Consider the following 19922-nt stretch of genomic DNA (forward strand, 5'->3'; position numbering starts at 1 on the left):
TATAAGGAAGCAAATGTGAGCACATCTATGAGCAAAATGTAATGAAGTAATATTGAAACTCCTGCAGCGGTAAGTTATTGACCCATGTGCATGAGTGACATTAAATGAATTGCGCTGTAAAATATAGCCTATAGACCGTTTTGACATTGTTAAAAGGAGATGTTAAAGTTCTCCAAACCTAAAGCCTCCTTACAGACTGAATAGACGTGCTGAGGTCTTCAACAAATATAATCAGATCATTAGAAATGGACAAATTCCCGTGGGCGCGAGCTCCCTGCGCGCGAGCTCCCTGCGCGGCCGTGACGCAGCTCTTGGACACGTTATAGCTTCATAGGTCATTAGCAGCTGTACCACTGAGTTGAAATTGAAACAGTATTATTTATATTTGCGACAGTTGTTTCTCTTTCTTGGACAAAAAAAAAAAAATGATAAAGTTAAACTGCATTAATCTTGACAAGCTGATGGAGGAGTTTGGTCAACTGGAACAGGTAAAGTTAGCCAGCTAAATTGCTAGCCGAGGTGTGCTCATGAGTAAAACGTGTGAGGAGAAGTTCGGGGAACAAAGTTATAACCTTTGTCACAATTTTACAATGTCAAACTAGGTTACTGTAATATCGTTACTGTAATGGTCCAAGTAACTGATGTCAGCTCCTTTTCACTCGTTTGTATCTTAGTGTGCAATTTCAGTTCCTGCCTGCTGGCGTCTGTTTTGTCAGATAAAACAAGAAAGAAATAAGGGACACGAAACAGCTATAAATAACAGTAACCGGATCAAATATGTATAAAACTACAATTTAAACAATGCCCCTACTGTCTAAGATTGAATACAGAGTACCAGATGGTGTCCTGTCATATATTGTACTTTGTTGTACCTGTTTGTGAGGATGTTGGGGAACATTTTCTCTTTTACTGTTTCTAAACAGAAGATTACAGAAGTAAATGGAAAAAACAGCTTGTTGGAAATCATGTTGGAGGATTCAAACCGACTGGTGAAATCCTGTCAGACCAAAGAGAAGAGTCTGACCGAGGGTGAGTTTGGGTCTTCACATCATGGCTGTATTAAAGCTGCTTTTTTTCTGTTTTTGATAACGTGTTTGTTTGCTATGATTTAAAAGCCTTTTGGTGCCTGATGTTGTGTTTGTGTGTCTCCCTCTGCTGGTGATTTTGCCAACTGACAAGTCAAGACTGTTCTTGTTTTCAGGATGCAATTGGGATCTTCAATTTGAATACATTTGAAGCTGAGGTTGGCTCATATATTGAGGAATATAACCAGACAAAAGCTGTTCGAAATATTAAATTGAGTAAATTTAAATAAAAGTACTTACGATGTACTTGGACGCTGGAATAGCTATATCCACATTTAATCCGGCACCTGCTCCAATTCAGCAAATGTTTGCTTAAGTTTGTATATTATGATACTTGATTAGCTTTATCTATTGTTTTTTTTCTCCTTTTTTTCTGCATTACATACATAACAAATTACATTCCAAGCAACAATGACCTGATTGCCTAATGAACTTATTGTGCCAGACTGAGGTTTAATGCTTGCACATAGTTAACATTTACACTAATCTAGATGTAAAGTACAAGATGGGAGAGTTTATTCCTTCCTGTATAGTGTACAGTTTCTACCCACAGAAGAAAAATGTCGTGGTTAAAAAAAAACGTTCTAACCCCCATTGACTGGATTCATATTTGTACAATAACATATGTTTGGGACCTAAAAACAATCAAATATAATCCTGACATCGTGATCCACCTGTTGCAGAGAAAGGAAGCCTCCTCGTCACACTGAACGGACTTCAGCAGACTCTTCAGGAGCAGTGCAACCTCAGAGGTAACTGGAAGAACCTGATGAACTTGTCTTCATTTAGAACATATCAACAACAAAATTACACATCTGTTTGTCAAAAAGAAACATTAAAAGTGTTGGGTTTTTTTTCAACACTCACTAGAAATATTGTTGCTGTTGTTTGTATTTATGAGTGAAAACATCTCTGGGCAAGTTTGATGAGTGATACTTATTTAACAATAGAATTATATTTCTTAATAAAACATGAAACTAAATAGATAGAAGAAGAAAATAAACACATAAAGAAGAGATATCATCAGAGACTTAACAAAATAACAGCATCATCATAATAGTCTTCATCATTTTATGAAATCATATGTAAGGGTAATGTTTCTCAGCACGACTGTTCATGTTTCAGTGGAAAACGAACAACTCAAGAATAAAAATGCGGATCTGAAACAACAGAATAAGAAAGCAGTAGAGGTAAGGATGCGTGTACACACACACACACACACACACACACACACACACACACACACACACACACACACACACACTCAGGTGTTTCCATTCACTCTGGCTGATCAGACCTGTATTCAGGTAGAAACTGTGCTGCTACGTTTAGAGTTTCATCACCACGCTAAATTAATAACAGTGTTAAGTGTGTAAATTCTTCCCAATGCTCACAGATCTAGCCAACCCGCTGCAACAGGTAAGTGAGGGAGCTGTCAGTCAAGTTCAGGATGAACATGTCTGCTCTTGTTAAGCAGCGCTCAAACCAGGCAACAGAAGTGAAAACATCTGTGGGCTGCAGGTGCATTGCAAACGCCTCCTTACCGGGATTTTTCAAACCGCAGTTATTTGTGTTGTTATCAGGTTGGAGAGGCTGAAGTTCAGCGGCTGCTCAGTAAGATGGCTGCAGAGGAAGAGAGACACAAGAGGGAGCTAGAGGCTGTAAGACAGCAGTGCAGGAGAGAGACGGAGGACAAGCACAGGGAGGCTTTCAATCAACGTAAGTCCCAGTGAAACCACGACACCCTCACAGACCAACACCGGTGGAAGTGGACTCTCACTGTATGAGTGCAGGAAGATGTCAGAGCTGCAGACACTGACTGATACATGGAACAGGGTGAAGTCACAGTGTGCCATCCCGCTACATTTATCTGGCAGCTTTAGTTACGTGACACAATGGATAATATAACGAGCTTTTAAAATACAACACATTATTGTTGGTTTGACATGTTAAATATTAAACCAGTGTTTAACTTTATTCTGCAGCTCCACCAAACAGTAATTAGAGAAAAAGCTGGAAACTGATTTGTTTATCAGAGCTGTTTTTCTTCTTTCCTGCCCCAGTAGTCATCTGTTTACCCCTCAATATTTATCTGCTGCCTCTGAGAATAAAACTGGATATAAAGTAGTTCAAACTAGCTCCACCTGCAGCAGCTACAACAGTAACATGCTGTTTACACTGAAGCTTCACTATTAGTAATCTAATGATGTCATATGTAATAATATACCAGTCAGATTGACCAAACCAGGACTTTTCTTTTTTTTGCGACCACATTTTGCTGCTACTGATGTACTTTAAATCTGGCTGGGTGAGTGTTTAACATTAACACTCATATAAATTCAGTTCCAATGCCGCTCTTACGCCCTCACAGACTTCAGTGCGTTCCCTTGAAGTCATGACTGTCTTTTATAAAATGATCCATTTGAGGGTTCTCCCATTGACCTTTTCAGACTTTTCATCTCAGGACAAAAAAAAAATAATCAATCAACAAAGAAAACCTTCAGACTGAAAAATAGTTTCAGTCAACAAAAACTAAAAATGTTCAACAGTGTCAACATTTTATTATAATATAAAAAGATTACACATCAAAATGTTAGTTTTATATGAATATGACATGTACCATGTTGGAGACTTAATGGTTTGTTGTCAGAAACCGAAATAGCGATTTTATTTTTTTTATTTATTCATTTTTTTCTGCAGAGTTTGCTGAAAGCAGCAGCTTCACATTAAAGCGACGCTGAAATTGGAAATGCACATCACAAAAAAGAAAAATAACCCCAATAGAAAAGGAGTCGGCAAGATGATGTCGTTTCTAACTGTAATCTCACATGTTGTCACCAAGCAGCAGTGGAAGAAGTATTCAGACTCTTTACTTCAGTAAAATGACCAATACAGCAATATACAAATACTCTATGCAAAGTGATTGGATGTTTCTGGGCCTACTGATACATCACATATACAAGATAAGCGCCCATATTACATTTATATCTAACATATCTATTTCTTCAGTCTATCAGTAAAATGTTGTCCATGTGGCATTATTTTAGTTTCATAACAAAAAGTCCTAAACATGTCATTCTCATATCAGCTCACAGCGTCACAGCAGGACGGAAATGTAATCATCCAAAAACAGATTTTTTTATTTTTTTTTTTGCATTTGGATGGTCCTTGTGGTTTATTTGGTTTGCAGTGGAAATTAAAGACGCCGAAGTGAAGAAGCTGCTGGAGAAAAAGGACCTGGATGAGGAGGAGATGAGGAAGAGGATGAAGGATCAGGAGAGGGAGAGGCAGAGCGAACTCCTGAAGTTACAGATGGAGGTACGTAGAAAGATGCTTTCAAACACGAGGATGTTTCTGACAAACGGGGATCTATGTGTTTGTTTGTCAGTGTTAAGGAATCACTGTTGTCTTTAGCTGACAACCTAACGAGACAATTTGATAATAATCAGCTTTAAGTAAAGTCGGGCTGCTTGAAGGTTCATTGATTTTCAACAGCAGATATTAAACTTGCACTGATGAATTGTTTCTGTAAAATCCTGTCAACGACCAGCGGTGTGAATGTAGCTGGTGCAGGACAGTAACGGGTGCATGTTTAGAAAACACAGGGCTGATCGTTTCAAATCAAGTTCACACCAGTGTTCAGTGTTTTTAGGAAAGCTTTTTCAAATGACTGTTGCTCTGTGTGTTTTTGCAGTTTGGTGCAAAGTTAGCCAGAGTTCAGAGTACAGCTCAGCTGAGTCAGCAGCAGCAGCAGCAACGTGGTTCTGAGCATCTTCAACAGAGTATCTTCAAAAGGGTGAGCAGCACACACACACACACACACACACACACACACACAGCCTTTTACATCCTGTTTTGTACCCGTTGTAGACGTTTATTAAATATTCTTTATTAGTAAGGCACAAAACAAAGTGTGATAATCAATCTGCAACTCAATGTCTTAATTAATATATTCCATGAGCGCCTGTGAGTAATGTGTTTGTGTGTGTTTGTGTGTTTGTGTGTGCGTGTATGTTTGTATACTCAGAAGCTGCAGTTCTTCCAGGAGGAGAAGAACAAGGAGATTGCGGATCTGCGTCAGAGAATCAGAGAGCTGGAAGAGGTTCAGCGCTCCGGCAGCGTCATCGAGAGCCGCCTGAAGAGAAGAAAGCTGTAGCTGGTTTACAGGCCGGCAGCTCCGCAGGTGCATGAATCCCCTCTGCAAGGAACCTCAGTGTTCATTTCAAAAGCAAAGATAATTCTTCACGTTTTTTTACAGGTGTACTTTATGCAGTTTCATTCCCCTGCTTGCAGGTGATCGTGTGCTGAGAGCTCGTTTTAACGCACGCCGTATTTCCGTCTGAGGCTTTAATCCAATTAGATGCCTGCAGGGAGGGAGAGCTGGAGGAAGCGTACATGAGGGGGAACACACTTCTGAGTGAATCACATAGCTGAGGGCCAATCTCATTCAGGGAATTAAATCTGTTTATGTCTTTTCATTCAAAGAATGAATTAAACTATGACTCATCTCCCCTGTTTGTTTTTTTTTTCATTTAAGCTTAGAGATTCATTCAGAGTTTCAGTTGATGCTGAACATTGGAGGCTGAAATTGATTGTTGAAAGTCTGAAAATTATTATCTGAGCATTACGCTGAGGAATTATGCTCTCTAGGTCTCTTGCCAAGAGTTAGACACGCCAATTGATAGCACTCTCATCTGTATGCTAAATATCAAACTGCCAGCCGCTGGCAAGCTTAAGTGATGCGCGAAGACTGGAAACACTTCCAGGACTACTGTCATCACCGGGAGGTTGACAGTCAACCACACTTCAGGAATATTTCAGAATACTTCCACTGTGTGGCGCCCACCCTTACAGGAAAACCGCATGTGCAAAAATTTGTGACATGTGACCACACGCACATGTGATTGTGCACATGTGAAGCATGCATTTGGCCCGTGGGAAACATTTGGCTTTGGAGCGTTTTAATGACATAATGTATGAAGGCATATTTTTCACATATCTTCCCCAGGTGATCATATGTTGCAACATGTGGTAAACATGTGTCAACACTTTTATTAGAATCCAGAGCTGAATGAAAGACAGATCTCTCTGTGATGAGGTCAAATCGTCTCCAAGTAACATTGAAACGTGCCCTTGAAAATGTCCTGATGCCTTTCGAGTGTTGTGTCCCGGTTTTCCGCCCACTGCTCCTCGCGGCGACGGCACCTGGGTGAAGATGCTCTGCCCGGTGAGGCTCGTGTTTTATAATCTCTTTATCTGCGCTGTTCAGCCAGCGTCTAAAGGGGACAGAGAGCTAATCTCTACGGGAACATTGGCTAAGACCATTGCGTAACATTTCAATCGTCACAAAAACCAGGAGATCAGCCTGATCACACACGGGTGCCTTCTACTAAATCCGCATATGCTGACCACATACACTGAAAATACCCATATGTGTGTAGGTTTGTCATGCGTTGTGAGGTTTTGCCTCTTCTTTTTTTTTTGCCGCCATGAACTGACGTAGGTCATTTGAAGCGATTGTGAAAGACCTAAATTAAAAGTGGATCAGAGTTCACGACACCACCGTCATCTTTTGTTCCTCTGTGACGAGAGGAGTGTTCAGACGGGGAGAGGTGAGGGGGCGTGGCCAGCGATGCCCACTGGATGATGGTCGATGGCTCAAACCAGCGCGCCCCCTCTTCTGCTGCCTGCAGCGTCGTCAGCCGTCGGTGTTCAGTAGCCTGTTAGAGAGCCCGGAGGGAGACGACGACGCCGTCGTTCTGACTTCAGCATGTAAGCGAAGACGGTTTTTTTTCTGGGTCCTGCTGTGCCAAAAGAAAAACTCTTTTTTTTATTTATTTTTTTCAATTTTTGTGTATTCTTTGCAAATAGACTGGAGCCACTTTTTGAAACAGAAGAGCAATTTTCAAAATTGGTAAGAAAACTTCAGAATTGTATTGTATTTTCTCCCATATATGTTCTTGATGTCTTTTTACATATTGGTAAAATTACAATGAAATGTGTACAAAGTGTTGCTTGTAGAGTTTGCATCTAATGTATTGGTGTAGTCTTGAGGAAAAATAAGTGCATCATGTTCAGACATCACCAAGAACTGCAGGAAGATTTGGTTCAAGTGGTTAATGAAGAAATATGATTCCCTTCAATAATGTAAAAATTCAGGGCTTAATTTATGGAAAAACCTGAACGTGCCGTGTTCTTCTGTACACACAAATAAGAGCGTTTACAAATCACGAGCTGGTAATGACTCAAAATCGTGTTGTTGGTGTTTTTGCAGATGCCATTATCTTCAGCCTGCTGCAGAGATGCATGGAGGCCGGTACCAGGTGACCAACAGCCCTTTCCACCACAGCCTCTACAGCCTGACGGACAGCTCTCAAGGCGGCGTTGATGATGAAGAGAGCGAACCCCCGCTGCCCCTCACCCCGCTGCAAAAGCTCACCACCGACATGTGCAAGGACGAGAACACCATCAAGGAGCTGATCATCGGACGCAGGGTTGGATTCTACAAGATCCGCGGAGAGATCGGCTGCGGGACCTTCTCCAGGGTCAAACTGGCTTTCCACGCTCTGACCAGAGGTAGACGGACAAGCGCCTCTGATTATCTAACCGTTAGACCTTCAGCTCTTCCCTGTGGCCTCGCCTGTGATCCTTCCCAGAACACCTGATTAATAGCTTAAGGAATACGCTGAACAGTTTGACAGCTTGAATTGGTTGCAGTCACTCATTAAATACCACGAGGAAAAGTTTAAAACATGGCTGACGCATCTTTATTGTTAGTACAGTTCATCACAGGCCTAAAATTGAGACCCAAACCCATATCAGCATCCTCAACCCTTTAACACACTCCGGGCCGAATGACGGACATCTGCTGCAACTGTTCCAATATTTGTAATGAGAGTGCGAACACAACAAAAGGGTCGTTTATTTGCCTTTTCTTTTTAAAAACGTTTTATTAATTTTACAAATTATAAACCAAACAGAGAAGGAACATTTCAAGTAATATGTTCAGGTGCGTGGGTTACATAAATACCTGCTTCCAGCCGGAACAACGTTGTTGTTGTTGTTTTTTTTTAAAGAGATCAATGAATAGATACGTTGTTTTTTTTTGTGAAGGAAGAACTGTTAATCTTTCTCTTCCTCTTCCTTCTTCCTTTTCCTAAAAGTCAACCAAGGAACATTCAGTTTGCAGTGATGTACCCCTGAGGAGTCTCAGGACGTTCTTATTTAAAAAGCTGGAACCACAGATTGTTTGGGATTTTTGCTTAATAAATGCCTATTGCATTTAAGTACAAAGATAATGACTTGAGACCTTTTTGGCCACTCTGACCAACAGTCCAAACACTCCTCACGATGAAACAAGAGGAAAGTAATAAATTCTCAAATGCAACCTGGTGATATTTGGCACTTTGTTGGAAAATATTACTTAAAGGACCAAAAGAAAAAAACAGCAGACTGTTGTTAAATGTCTCTCTGTCCCCTCATCCATTCCTCTTTCAGACAAAGTGGCCCTGAAGATCCTGGACAGGTTGCGTCTGGACGCTCAGGCCCAGCGCCTGCTCTCCAGGGAGATCACCAGCATGGAGTCCCTGCAGCACCCCAACGTGGTCCGTCTGTACGAGGTGGTGGAGACGCCGAGCCGCCTCTACCTGGTGCTGGAGTACGCAGGAGGAGGAGACCTCCACAACAAGATCTGCAGCGATGGAAAACTCTCCGAAAACCTCAGCCAGATCACCTTCGCCCAGATCCTCTCTGCCATCAAATACATGGTGAGTGACGTTGGAACCTGTCTGAGCTACATCATGTTCTCCTCATCATGTTCTCCTCATCATGTTCTTCTCATCATGTTCTCCTCATTATGTTCTCCTCATCATGTTCTTCTCATCATGTTCTCCTCATCATGTTCTTCTCATCATGTTCTCCTCATCATGTTCTTCTCATCATGTTCTCCTCATCATGTTCTTCTCATCATGTTCTCCTCATTATGTTCTCCTCATCATGTTCTCCTCATCATGTTCTCCTCATTATGTTCTCCTCATCATGTTCTTCTCATCATGTTCTCCTCATCATGTTCTCCTCATCATGTTCTCCTCATCATGTTCTTCTCATCATGTTCTCCTCATCATGTTCTTCTCATCATGTTCTCCTCATGTTCTTCTCATCATGTTCTCCTCATCATGTTCTTCTCATCATGTTCTCCTCATCATGTTCTCCTCATCATGTTCTTCTCATCATGTTCTCCTCATCATGTTCTCCTCATCATGTTCTTCTCATCATGTTCTCCTCATCATGTTCTTCTCATCATGTTCTTTTCATCATGTTCTCCTCATGTTCTTCTCATCATGTTCTCCTCATCATGTTCTTCTCATCATGTTCTCCTCATCATGTTCTTCTCATCATGTTCTCCTCATCATGTTCTCCTCATCATGTTCTTCTCATCATGTTCTCCTCATCATGTTCTCCTCATCATGTTCTTCTCATCATGTTCTCCTCATCATGTTCTCCTCATCATGTTCTCCTCATCATGTTCTCCTCACCATGTTCTCCTCATCATGTTCTTCTCATCATGTTCTTTTCATCATGTTCTCCTCGTCATGTTCTTCTCATCATGTTCTCCTCATCATGTTCTCCTCATCATGTTCTTTTCATCATGTTCTTCTCATCATGCTGTTAGTTTGCTAATCAGTCCTGTTGAAATGAAACATGTTTAAGACTAAACAGTAACTTTATTATCATTCTAAATCATCATTTATAAAGCTGTGAATATCTCATCAGTTGAACAGAACGACTGACACACATCCCTTCTTCTATCAGAGAATGTGTCACCGCAGATTGACTCTTTCAAAGTACCAAACCAGCATCGTATGTTGTTGTTTTTTTTGCGCAGCACAACGTCAACATCATCCACCGGGACCTGAAGGCGGAGAACGTTCTGTTCACCACCGGCGGCTGCGTGAAGGTGGCTGACTTCGGATTCAGCACTTGGGTGTCCAACCGCAACAACGCCCTGGACACCTTCTGTGGCTCTCCACCCTACGCCGCCCCGGAGCTTTTCAAGGACGAGTGCTACCTGGGGCCTCCGGTAGACGTGTGGGCCATGGGGATCCTGCTCTTCTTCATGGTGACCGGCACCATGCCGTTCCGTGCCGAAACCATCGGCAAGCTGCGGCGCAGCATCATTGAAGGCACCTACGCCATCCCCCCCTGGGTGCCCGGGCCTTGTCAAAGGCTCATCAGGGGCATCTTGAAAACAGCCCCCGAAGATCGCTACGCCGTCGACCAGATGCTGGGCTGCGATTGGCTCTTACCTGTGGAGTTCCCCTGGTCATTGGTGTCTGCCGACCCGGGGAGCCCTCCGCTGAGCCTGCAGGACTTGAATTGCGGCGACCCGGAGGAGGAAGAGGAGGTCAGCAAGTCGCTGGAGGAGATCGGCGTCACCACGGAGATCCTGCGGAACAATCAGCTCAAAGACAGCCGCAGCCCCATCACCGGCGTTTACCGCATCCTGCTGCACCGAGCCCAGAAGAGGAGAGGCTACGACTGTCCTCCGGTGGTCCGGGGGATGGTGAGGGACCCCAAGAGGGAGGGGCTCCGGGCCTACAAGGGCCTCCGGCACACCTCCAAGTTCTGTGTGCTTTCATAGCAGACTGTTCCGCACAATTTTTATACAAACTTCTTTTATACCAATAACGTGTAACAAATAGCAGACATATTTTGTATCATTATTTAACATTTGATATTGTCGATTTTTTTTTTTCAGTTCGTAGCTTTTGATACATTTGTTTTAGTCCTACGATGCAACTTTTTGTGATAGCCTTAGATAAAAGTAAAAGTGCCTGATGAACTTAGGCAAAAGTAAAAAGTTATTCACGTTGTTATGAATACAAATAAGGAGTGATGTATCCCTATCAAATTGTTTGGGTTTTAGAGGCCTGAAGAGGGGAAAAGTTTGCAGTACATTAAAGAAAAAAGGTGATTTGGTGTTTTTTGGGACTCATCATTTCAACAACAACAAAAAGAAGCTCTTTACAAGCTCTAGGAGGCAAACAGACCTAACCTACCTACCTACCTACCTAACCTAACAGACCTAACCTACCTACCTACCTAACCTAACAGACCCACAACAAAAACCTGTATCAACAACAGCACGGACATCGGTAATGATTTATTTTAAACCCATCAAATAATGGATTGACACAACTAATTGCCAAGCGAATGTTGGCGCTACTGATTTGAACGTTTCAATACTTACCGACTCAAAGTTAAACCCATAAACCACCTTTGTCTCTTGAAAAGACTCATTGTTCATGGAAAGATAAAGAAAATGGTTAAAAAGAAGCGATGCGTCACAGAGATTTCATTGTCTGTGAGCAGAGCAGGTGGCTGCTGCTGCTGCTGCTGCTGCTGCTGCTGCTGCTGCACCCAAACAGCTTTGTGGCCAGTTTACCAAAGTTTCACCAAGTGGCTGCCAGTAAATAATAGTCCCGACAGCAGCTGGCAGGACACCAGATGATACTCAGTACCCCCCCCCCCTCTCATGTCCACAACCGGTCCAAACCAGCCAGACCCACCCCCAGCCCCCCTCCAGCACTGGACTGACTCACCCCCGACTCCTCCCAGCCCAGCCCAGCCCAGCCCTGCCCGACCCCCACCTGCAGGAAAGCGGCAGATGGCGCAGCGTGGCCGCGGAGACATCTGCAGGCGAGACAATAGGCGCTCTGTGCGGTCCGCACTGGAGCTGACAGGCCGGGAGCTCCGCTATTGTGCGCTGCGCCTTACACATGCAGATTGAGGTCTGCGGGAGGAGGGACCGCAGAGGTGGTTGTTGTTTTTTTTCCTCTCCAATAGGGACAACAGCGAGCCTTAGCGCCTCCCATGCAAATCTGCTGAATTTGAAACTTTTGTTAGTTTCATACCCCCCCCCTCCCTCCCCGCCCCCCTCCTCTCTGACCCTTCACCGTCTCCTCCAAAAACACACAAAACACACAACTCGATCAGAAAACCCAACTTTGTAAAAGAAAGTGAAAACACAACTCAAGAACTTTTTTTTTTTTTTTCATTTTATTGAACATCTTCCACTTACAGTTTCCAATCATTTCTACTGTTATACTGTTAGAAAGACATACATTAGTTTGTTTCCAGCATCGTTCCAACAAGATCAGAACATTGTAAGTCAAATGTTTACTTTGAAACATTTCTGTCTCCAATACATAATGAAGTGTTCATAAAACAATCTAACAAATTCTCAAAATTTTGAACATTTACTTAATTTAGCCTTTTTCTAAAGTGAAACCTTTAGGGTACAGACTCTCCATCAAGTTTTGTTTTTATATTTTAGAATATTTGTGTCATTGTTAAATTTCTAAAGTGAAACCTTTAGAGAATTAAGACAATTCTGGAAAGTGGGAAAGATTTCCGCTGATTGCAACTGTTGTCATGTTGCTCAGCAAAGAGGCCATCTTTAAAAAGTCCCTTTTTAAGAAGTCCTCTTTCTCAGCACCGCTTCTTCTCCTACTGCGCGTGCTTGAACGTGCGACATTTGCTCTGTGGGACCACAGGACGCAGAACTCGCTTCTCCTTCCTCTCCAAACCTCATCCGCACAAAGAATGAGGGTCGATGTGTCGCTCTTGTGGCATACCTGACCTCATTCACATAAAGAATGAGAGTCATCTTGGCATGGACGGGACAAGAGGCGACGGTTCACGGGGGCCCCCTCGGGCCGGCGCCGTGCTGCCTGGACGGGAATCCTCCTCAGGAGTATCCAGGGATGAGCAGAAACAGGGTCATCCTGGTCATCAGGATGAGTATTTCCAGGTAAGAAGCTTCGCAGCATCTGAGCAGGTGAGGAGCCAAGTCCCAGATCAACGCTCGGGGAGGCTGATCTCAGGAACCCAGTCGTTCAGACGGCGGCTCTCCTCACAGAACAGGTGCAGCTTCTCCAGAGCAGGGTCCTCCCAAGACCCGTCAGCTGGGTTCTGTTCAAACAAGAGAGGGGAAGTACATTTAGTCACGTGTTTCCTTCCAAAAAGCACCACATATTCAGACTGGACATGCTTTCGGATCAGACGGTCTCCTCCACTCAGCTCTGCGTACCGTGATGAGGACGCAGTGGACATCTTCAAGCTGCTCCGCCTTGTCTCCAACGATCTCAGCCAGACGCTGCATGTCGCTCACTCTGACGATGCTGATGTCGTTGTCGAAGCAGAAGGACTGGATGAGGGTGAAGTGGATCTGGAGAGCGATGTCACAATCGAACTCCTCATCCACGGCCAGGACGCAGAAAGACACGCTGTCCGGGTCACTGTGGAGACATAAAAAAGCACAACAACAATTACATTACATCCACAACACAAATCAAAGTGCTTTAAATCATTAAATTTGAAGTGGTTGTATATCTTTAGCGGAGTGTCATACTTACAGATTCATAACTTTTGCGCACTCGTAGACTCCGACGGTGAGGGACTCGTTGTCTTTAGCGGTCACCAGGACCTCCTCCATGGCTTTGCCGGTGCACTGAGCACGCTCGGTGGGTTTCTGGATCAGGACCTCCTCAAGAGTCATGATGAAGATGATGAAGATATTCCGCAACGGGAGAGAATTTCAGAGAGTTCGTTCGGAGAGTAAATCCGAGAGAGAACAGAGTGCTTCCAAAGCTGCAGTCCTCCTCTTTTATACCCTGCAGCTCGTGCGGCGCAGTGAAAGGGCTGCGCCCTGATTGGCTAAAGCTGAATGGTGTATTGGTATGATAATACTATTGTCACACTCTGGCTCGTGGCAGATTGATGGGGGTCATCGAGCCACGCACGCTCCCCTCTGCAGCCTGCAGCCTGCAACTAAAAATAGCTTCATTAAAAGAAAAAGTTTGATTACTCTGCAGCGTTTTCGTGTAAAGTACGACTCAGCATTCTAGATACTACACAACGGATGCACTTTTACATGCATACATCTAGTTATGATAACTCTGTTGGAAGGGATTTTACAATCAGTTGTAACTCAGAAAGTGTACAGAGGTCATTTCTAGCCATAGTAGCACCAAAAAAAAAACACTTTCCAAACATAAAAACCCTGTGAACTTAAACTTAACAGACTCAATGATCTTTCTTAAATTTCAAACTTGTGTTGATAGTATTTCAGTAGCAACATGGGGAAAGTGTGAAGCCCCCTCCCCCGACCTCACTCCCCGAGCTGCAGAGAGGAAGGGCAGGTGGATGGTGCCATCTGTGGACTAGAAGCTGGCCACAAAACGGCCCCATTGTGCGCACAGAAGCCCCTCTATTATTATGGTCCCCCATACAAATGCAAATGACCAGCGCGTGCCAGCACGCTGTGCGTGCTGCGCAATCTGCACTACTGGCCCATGCGGACCACGTGGCCATCAGCTGGCCACAGAAACCTTGCTCTGCTTTTATTTATTTACTCTGGGGAGTTGAGGAGCCACATGGACTGAACTCTGCAGGAAGAACTGCAAAAGTTTATTGCACTTCTGTTTGGTATTTGGTGCACAGCTTCAATAACTGTATTTATCTGGGGTCTGAATGCCCCTGGCAACTTTCTATGAATTACCCTTCACTTTAATGCAGAACGAAACTTTTACACAAGGCTATACTTCATCTGTTCTACCGGTTAATCAGTTTCTGCGTAACAGACCGGGTTTACTTAATAATATTTAGTATTTGGCATCCATTAAATGTCTTTATGTAGTTCTAAATAAACATACCTCTGACAGTTTTTTTTTTTTTTTATGTTTTTTTTTTTTAATGAATTATCCATAACAGTTACCATGGGCAAACTTTTACGCACGGCTGTATTTCACTTGGTTCACTGATAAAGCTGATTCTCTTCAACATCTCGTGTTTATTTGGTGCTATTTAATCTGCATAATAATCTAAACCCCATCCTGCATCAGGTCAGGCCTGCTGCCACTGCTGCCTAAATAGAGGGGGGTGAGAGGGGTGGAGTTGGGAGGCGGTGCAGGAGACACAGGTTGGCGGTGATTGATTCAGCGCTATTGTTCTACGGAAGGCAGAGCGGCAGATGGAGTACTGTCGCTATGAGTGACCCCCCCCCCCTTTCCCTCCCCCTCCCGCCACCCTCTCCTATAAACCCAGGTCAACCTCGACCGCAGGGCGCGCCGAGCTTTTGTCTGCAAGTCTTCACATTCGACAGTCTGTTGTCTGAGTTTTGATTACATTTTAATGCCAAAGAGGAGAGCTTATGGTCCAAACTTCCACAATGAAAAGTGTTATCTCCAAAAGTTGCCATGCGTGAAAGGCAGATAAAAACCACTTTCAGTTTGAGATGTAAACACATGCAAGAATGTTGAAAGTGTTGTGTTTGACAACAAAACGCTTATCTGCAAACTATTGCAGCAACGGTGTTGTTTGTTTACGTCGACACGTCGCTTTCAGCTTCAGTCCGCATGCTGTTAAACTCATCTGCACATTGAAAGGCATCAATTTGGTCCAAAGTTTGATTTGGAAGCAGCTGATAGAGACTCAAACACTGATCTATGTTCGGAAGGATCAGCTTGCACAGCCACAGGGCAGGCGCGTGCAAATCGATACCAACCTATTGTTGCTGGAGCACATCTGGCAGACGGAGGCCTCCCCGGCAGCGCGCGACAGGTGTTGGTGGTCAAAGCTCTTTTATGGTGTCCTCCGTCAGCAGAGCCCATCGTGTCTCCGCAATGACGGAAAGTGTCGAAAGATGGCAAGATAGTCAAAGTTGTTCAAATATTTGGATTCTAGTGTGTCCTGATGTGGCTTACGTCTAAAGAAAATAGTCCCATGTTTTATGAAATGAAAATACAATATCCTACTGAATAATTTTTCATTGATTAAATAAGTTCCCTTTCGTGCCATAAATACAATAAATATAAAACCCACTGAACTGAAGTGTGACGTAGTTACGTTTCTGCATTTTATTCAACTCAGAATTCAAACCTATTAATGATATTTGCAGCGGAATTAAACATTGCAGCCATTACGCCCAGCAGGTGCTGCCCGCCTTCCTTTGTCCATCGTCCCATCACCTTCCCCCCGAGGGACAGATGGTATATCTCCCGGTTGCTGTGGAGAGTGATGCCGACTGAGAGATAAAGCATGCGGCCATCTCCAGATGCCACGCGCCTCAAGTGAGGAACGTCTTTACGCATGCAAAGCACCGGCGCGTGCCACTACCTAATCTACAGAAACAGTCTATGCCGTGAAATTGGTCATGAGTTGTAAAAGTCTGTCTGACATCCAGTACAGCTGAGATGGTGGATATCCTGGCCTAAAAATAAAAGAACACAGAGAAGCTGCAGGTTGATGCAGCTTTCCGATACATGGTGCTGATTTTCAGTTTTAATGATTTCATTTTATTCTCTCAGTATCTGGGGTATGAAACGTGTTAAAAGGAATGTAAGGGACTTGTCAGTGTTATTGCACGTTTTAGTTTCCTTATACAAACCATGTATATTTTACTAATTATCTATTCACGTATTTTCAGTAACATGCTGTTAGCTACTTAATTTTGATATTTATAGAATTTTTACAGACAGCTTTTGTCTACATCAATATTCAGGAATAAAATATTAAGGATTTAAGTAACTTAATTTGATCAACTTTAACCAGAACAATGAGAACAACCTGAAACTCAGACTTTTATCTTTTAGGTTTTCATCAGACAGAAAAACAACAACCTTTAGCTACAAGGAAGTTGTATCAGGTGAAACCTTTCAGAGGAGCGACATTTTCTGTTCATTCTGTTTCACATTTCAAGATTCAAAATCACTTTTAAGATTTTCACCACAGTCAGCTTTTGGCTTCCATTCATTTCCACACAATGTGAAAATAAACCAGCAACATGTGATATGTGTTTGATTTGTGCATTTAAGTCATTTTTACAAAAGGTACAGTGCTTTCAGTTAAAACTAAAGTCTGAACTGTGTTTCCTCATAACAACAATTTAACTTTTACAAAAATGAAATCAGACTCGGTGAATGACTGAAAGTCAATTGCTTAGTTGATTGTGAGGGAAAACATTTAAACATCTGTTTCTTCAGTCTTGAAATATGAAACAATGTCAATGGACAACAGAAGTGTAGCATTTCTTGACAGTTTCACTGGTGCTGTTTTGAACTGCTCCAGGCAGCCATTGATTTCCATTAATCCCCTGTACAGTAAGAAAATCATTAGCAAGTAGCTCGAGTTGTATAAACCATCATTGTGAACATCAGATCTGCATCAGTCTTGGCCACAGTTATATTTTCACTGAGTGGTAACGCAATTAAAGTTTCACTTTATGAAAATGTATTAAGAGCAGATAGAGTGGAAACGTCCAAAATACATTATTATGGTATAATGATTAAACTAAATTAACTTTAATAAGTTGTATATGTTCACTTCGATGGATTACAGTCATATCATTTCTAAATAAATGGAAATAAATGGCTGCATGGATCATCAAAAAGTGAAACTAAAAAATCTACACTGCAACATTATGGTTCATTAAATGTGTAGCTGTAATGCAAAGTATTGCAGATGTAAATGCATTTTTGTATCCCCCTCATACAATTTGAATTGGAGTCAGCGGTCGCTTCTAAATCTTGCAGAACTTTGCGGACTTTGATCACAGCAGTTTGGTCTTCCTGTGTGGTTTCATTAGTCCTGTAAGCTGAAAGAATCATTTAGAGGTCAGAGAGTTTCTACATCTCATCCTTTCAACCAAAGCTGCCCCCGACTTTCTGAGACTTTTCTATAGGCACGCGTCCCTGAGGGTGGGGTGGGTGCTGCTGGTCTCTTGTTGCCATTGTGCTCCAATCAGCCAATCAGGAAGTGAGCGTGTGCCGACTTTGCAGTATAAATGCTGGAAGACTCCTGGCAGCAGCACAAACACTCTTCTTTGGACTTTCTAAACCACTTGAGCTGAACCATGCAGTCTCCTGGAAAATCTCTGAAGGAAGCTCTGCTCTGCGCTCAGAGCGAAGACCGACTCACTGTTGGAGTCTACGAGAGCGCCAAAATCATGACTGAGTAAGTAAACTGAACAGAACTTATATGTGACTTTTGCATCTTCTTTAAACAATCACCTTGATCGACATCCAACAGCAGCTAACCAGAGTTGACTTTTCTTTGTCCACAGTGACCCGGACAGCGTGTCTTTCTGCGTCCTGGCCGTGGATGAGGAGTTCGATTGTGACATCGCTCTCCAGATCCACTTCACCCTCATCCAGTCCTTCTGCTTCGACAACGACATCAGCATCGTCAGAGTGAGCGACATGCAGCGTCTGGCTGAGATCGTTGGAGACAAGGCGGAGCAGCTTGAAGATGCCCACTGCGTCCTCATCACGGTACGCAGAGCTGAGTGGAGGAGACCGTCTGATCCGAAAGCATGTCCAGTCTGAATATGTGGTGCTTTTTGGAAGGAAACACGTGACTAAATGTACTTCCCCTCTCTTGTTTGAACAGAACCCAGCTGACGGGTCTTGGGAGGACCCTGCTCTGGAGAAGCTGCACCTGTTCTGTGAGGAGAGCCGCCGTCTGAACGACTGGGTTCCTGAGATCAGCCTCCCCGAGCGTTGATCTGGGACTTGGCTCCTCACCTGCTCAGATGCTGCGAAGCTTCTTACCTGGAAATACTCATCCTGATGACCAGGATGACCCTGTTTCTGCTCATCCCTGGATACTCCTGAGGAGGATTCCCGTCCAGGCAGCACGGCGCCGGCCCGAGGGGGCCCCCGTGAACCGTCGCCTCTTGTCCCGTCCATGCCAAGATGACTCTCATTCTTTATGTGAATGAGGTCAGGTATGCCACAAGAGCGACACATCGACCCTCATTCTTTGTGCGGATGAGGTTTGGAGAGGAAGGAGAAGCGAGTTCTGCGTCCTGTGGTCCCACAGAGCAAATGTCGCACGTTCAAGCACGCGCAGTAGGAGAAGAAGCGGTGCTGAGAAAGAGGACTTCTTAAAAAGGGACTTTTTAAAGATGGCCTCTTTGCTGAGCAACATGACAACAGTTGCAATCAGCGGAAATCTTTCCCACTTTCCAGAATTGTCTTAATTCTCTAAAGGTTTCACTTTAGAAATTTAACAACGACACAAATATGACTTAAAAAATAACCTAAAGGTTTCACTTTAGATATTTAACTTAAGAAAAATGTAAAAGTGTTAAAATAAAAAAATAAAAATACAATTATGTTAATCTGACTGAATATTTAAATGTGAAACAGAGAGAAAAAAAACAAAATGAAAATGTTCTATTTCTTGAAGGAACTTTCCCTTCAGCTTGATGACAAATTAAATAATTTGTTCTCTTTATATCTATTTTTTGTAAGATGAAAACCTACAAATAAAATATTTGAATTCATTTTTGCTCACTAGTGGTTATTTGGTTTGTGGACCTTCCCTGTGGTCAAATCTTTTATTTTGATTCCTGTGCATTTAAATCTGAGTCTGGACAAATCAGTCATCTTATATAATTACCTCAGTCTACTTTTACACACCATTTGTTGTAATTTCTCCCATGAAGAAGCAGAGGGAATTATTCAGTTATTAAATGTACCAACTAAAATGTGAGTGGTTGAATGTCATACCGAGCAGGTGCGTAAGGCTTTGTTTTATTTGTCTATATAGAAGGCTTCAAAGAATAGTCACACACTTTAGGAAACATGCAGAGAGACCAGAAGGTTGAAATCATTTCTTTTTGCAAACTGAGGGAGACGGATAAAGAACATTGAAGCAAAATGCAAAATTATGACAATACATTTCTTATTGATTACCGGTATTACTTCGTCATGGCATGTTCACTCCCTCTCCATTAATAATTCCAGTTAAAACCACCTCCTCTTGTCCTCTGCT

The 19922-nt window shown here is 43.0% G+C and overlaps 4 protein-coding genes across 4 annotated transcripts; 3 read left to right on the forward strand and 1 right to left on the reverse strand.

Annotated features, from left to right (window-relative positions):
* The first annotated feature begins 425 nt into the window (after window positions 1–425).
* On the forward strand, window positions 426–5265 carry LOC138204122 (coiled-coil domain-containing protein 152). The gene is made up of 8 exons (XM_069159272.1): window positions 426–488; window positions 924–1029; window positions 1769–1837; window positions 2211–2275; window positions 2669–2804; window positions 4276–4403; window positions 4780–4881; window positions 5113–5265. The coding sequence occupies exons 1-8, from the start codon at window positions 426–428 to the stop codon at window positions 5239–5241; spliced, it is 798 nt and encodes a 265-aa protein (XP_069015373.1). The 3' UTR covers window positions 5242–5265.
* Window positions 5266–7387: 2122 nt separating this feature from the next.
* On the forward strand, window positions 7388–10725 carry nim1kb (NIM1 serine/threonine protein kinase). The gene is made up of 3 exons (XM_069159284.1): window positions 7388–7661; window positions 8583–8851; window positions 9970–10725. The coding sequence occupies exons 1-3, from the start codon at window positions 7388–7390 to the stop codon at window positions 10723–10725; spliced, it is 1299 nt and encodes a 432-aa protein (XP_069015385.1).
* Window positions 10726–12146: 1421 nt separating this feature from the next.
* On the reverse strand, window positions 12147–13711 carry LOC138204140 (growth arrest and DNA damage-inducible protein GADD45 gamma-like). Its single transcript, XM_069159296.1, has 3 exons — window positions 13502–13711; window positions 13177–13384; window positions 12147–13058 (listed from the first exon to the last, which is right to left on the reverse strand). Exons 1-3 carry the CDS (start codon window positions 13642–13644, stop codon window positions 12945–12947), a joined length of 465 nt encoding a protein of 154 aa, XP_069015397.1. The 5' UTR covers window positions 13645–13711; the 3' UTR covers window positions 12147–12944.
* A 4286-nt stretch (window positions 13712–17997) lies between these two features.
* Window positions 17998–19156, forward strand: LOC138204150 (growth arrest and DNA damage-inducible protein GADD45 gamma-like). The gene is made up of 3 exons (XM_069159304.1): window positions 17998–18098; window positions 18208–18415; window positions 18534–19156. The coding sequence occupies exons 1-3, from the start codon at window positions 17998–18000 to the stop codon at window positions 18645–18647; spliced, it is 423 nt and encodes a 140-aa protein (XP_069015405.1). The 3' UTR covers window positions 18648–19156.
* The last annotated feature ends 766 nt before the right edge of the window (window positions 19157–19922 follow it).

The sequence above is a fragment of the Embiotoca jacksoni genome, unplaced genomic scaffold (genome assembly GCF_022577435.1).
Source record: "Embiotoca jacksoni isolate LCO1_2020_lvr unplaced genomic scaffold, fEmbJac1.0.p SCAF_10, whole genome shotgun sequence".
Taxonomy (NCBI): domain Eukaryota; kingdom Metazoa; phylum Chordata; class Actinopteri; family Embiotocidae; genus Embiotoca; species Embiotoca jacksoni.